General features: G+C 41.7%; 1 protein-coding gene across 1 annotated transcript; it reads left to right on the top strand.

The window, feature by feature from the left end:
• Positions 1-404: 404 nt before the first annotated feature.
• On the top strand, positions 405-1363 carry TTLL2 (tubulin tyrosine ligase like 2). Its single transcript, XM_027633981.1, is given in 4 exon segments — positions 405-620; positions 622-898; positions 901-1170; positions 1173-1363. Coding segments are annotated over 4 exon segments (954 nt in total).
• Positions 1364-2607: the final 1244 nt, after the last annotated feature.

Here is a 2607-nt window from a genome sequence, read left to right as displayed (position 1 = left end):
AGAGCAGGGCAACATACTAAGTTAGCATAATGTGTCAGTAATGCAGCAGTACAAAGTAAGTTAGACTAGGCAAAGCTACAGCCATTCAGCTAAAGAGAACTGTAAAAAAAAAAAAAACCACAAAAAACCAAACCAAACCAAAAAAACCCCAAAGCAAACAAACAAACAAACAAAACCGAAGAAAAAGTCATAGAATCATAAAATGCCTTGGCTTGGAAGGGGCCTTAAAGTAGAGATGGAAATGATAGCATGTGACTATGATACAAGAGATGTCTGAAGGTGTTGGTGTTCTGTCTCCACGAGAATGTCTCTGTGATAGTCAGTGAGACTTTACTGGAGTGTGGCTGAACTCAAGGTAAGATGACTCAGAGTGAAACCTGTGCTGTTGGAACTCCCCTTTCCACATGACAGACCACCACAGCATTAAACCATGGCAGAGATTCAATCACTGCCCAGCAGCTGTCCAGAGCACCAGAACAGACTGCTTGGCAAGGCATCTGAAATGTATGAAAGGAGCATAAGGATAAGTTCTGTATGAATTTAGTCCAGTGGCATTCATCATGCCTAATGACTATGTTAAATGTAGAGCAGAATACAGCAAGGAGAGACAATCAGTAGACAGAAAAACACAGCAATTGGATTTGCAAGCCTGTGGATCTCTCCTGTGGAAGGGGCATACTCATTTTCCAAGACATTATCGACTTAGTATATGACTGTACAGTTATTGTGCAGAAGTACATTAGCAACTCCTTGCTCATTTCAGGGTATAAACTGGAACTGCACCTTTATGTATGTGTGATCAGTTTTTCCTCCTCACCGTTTACAGTTATGAGGAATGTCTGGTGAGGTTTTGCTGCTGAAAAGTTTGCCTTTGGTTCTCTGGACAATGTTTATTCCCACAAACACCAACCAGCATCAACAGATACAGAGTTTCATGTAAAAAATACAAAGGCATTATCTGTGGCTGCAAATGGATGTTCAGTGAATGTCATTCTTACCCTTGAATATTTGGGGTTGATGGCATGGTCCTCTGGCAGAGGATCAATAACACAGTGATTCTTACCCTGCTTGGTGTTATCCCCTTACCAGTGGATCCCAATTGCTTTGAGCTCTTTGGCTTTGACACCCTGGTTTATGACCAATTCAAGCCACAACTTTTAGAAATCAACTGGATCCAGCCTTGTGTTTCAGCTGTTCCATTGATGACTCTGTAAGAAGAAAACTTTTTCACAATATTGCTGAACTGCTGAACTACAAGCAGATTGACATTTTCAGGCAAAACGCAGCAGCTGGAATAAAGGTTGGCAGAAGGTGTGTGCCCCAGACCACAGGTGGTGAGAGTGCCTGGCTTACTCATTTGTGAAAGAGCATCTAAATATATTTCTGCTTCTTTTCTACAACCTACTCTGCGTGATGCAAGAGGATCAATTTGTAAGGTAGCTGTCCTGACCAAGAAAACTGCCAGAGCACTTCCAAGTAAAACACTGATTTCCCAGATGCAGGAAAAAATGCCATGCCAAAAATAGCCTCCCGAGCAAAAGCTGAAGCTAAAAATAAACAAATCCCTGCAGGTTGGGCACTCTCCACACAAGTCTGCCCAATTCAGCAGCTGGTTACCTACACCTGACTTCTGCAACTACAAGTTAACACACGCACATATTTCCTCTCTGATTAAAACCAGAGGCCTATGCCCCTGGCTGTCTGAATGGATGTAGCTCTGTTCAGAAGTCAAAGCCTAGTCTAAATTTAAACAAAAACTGAGGCCAAATACTGGCTGTAGCATGTTTTTGCTAATGCCAGAAAAACCTGTGGAAAGACAAGAAGGAGGTTTCCAAAATGTGTTTCATCTCCCTGTAGGATTCCTGAAAATTTGTTCATTATAAATCCTCTAGGACAAAAGACAGGATGAAATAGGTATGTGTGTTGCTACAGTTAAAGCACAATATGCAGTCACACTTTATTTGGATTATTTGTGTTCCTACAGCTATGAACCCTTGATGGTAGAGCCAATGCTTCTGGTTAACTAATGTGAGTGGAAGCTGGAGGAGAGGGAACGTGAGAATAGTCTGTGAAAAAAAAAGTGGTATGTGTCGTAACTTGTCTGTGAAGGACTCCCAGTTATAACATACCTGACAGAGCTTGTCATTCATGTAGATACTTTTTTGTCTCCTCCTTTTCAAACCCAATGTGTGCCTCTTATTTCAGTAATTCCTTTGCTATTATATTATAAAATATCACCTGAAACAAATATCTTGCTAGAATGATGGTAAGACATGGGTTGACAAAAATGCTGTGAAATCTTCAGTAGTTTCACCCTTGATTTCACCAATAGAAGGTTTGCCATTGATTTGCTGGAAAGTAGGACCAGGGCCATGCTTATGTGTCTTTACAACTGCCCTGAAAGCTGGTGCTAACGAGGTGAATGTTGTCCTAGTTAGAACAGCTGGGACCAGTTCATCACTGTATGGGTGTAACCCAAAACTGTGTATTCTGTAGCCTTCCATGCCATTTCCCAGAAACTGCTATCAATACCATTTACACCATCTGCCCACAGCATGCGTGACTCCTCAGGCTATAAACTAGGTGTTAAGAGGCCTGCGAGATAGG

The sequence above is a fragment of the Corapipo altera genome, unplaced genomic scaffold (assembly GCF_003945725.1).
Source record: "Corapipo altera isolate COAL_440 unplaced genomic scaffold, ASM394572v1 2b, whole genome shotgun sequence".
Classification (NCBI taxonomy): Eukaryota; Metazoa; Chordata; class Aves; order Passeriformes; family Pipridae; genus Corapipo; species Corapipo altera.
This window is presented reverse-complemented; position numbering and strand designations above follow the sequence as displayed.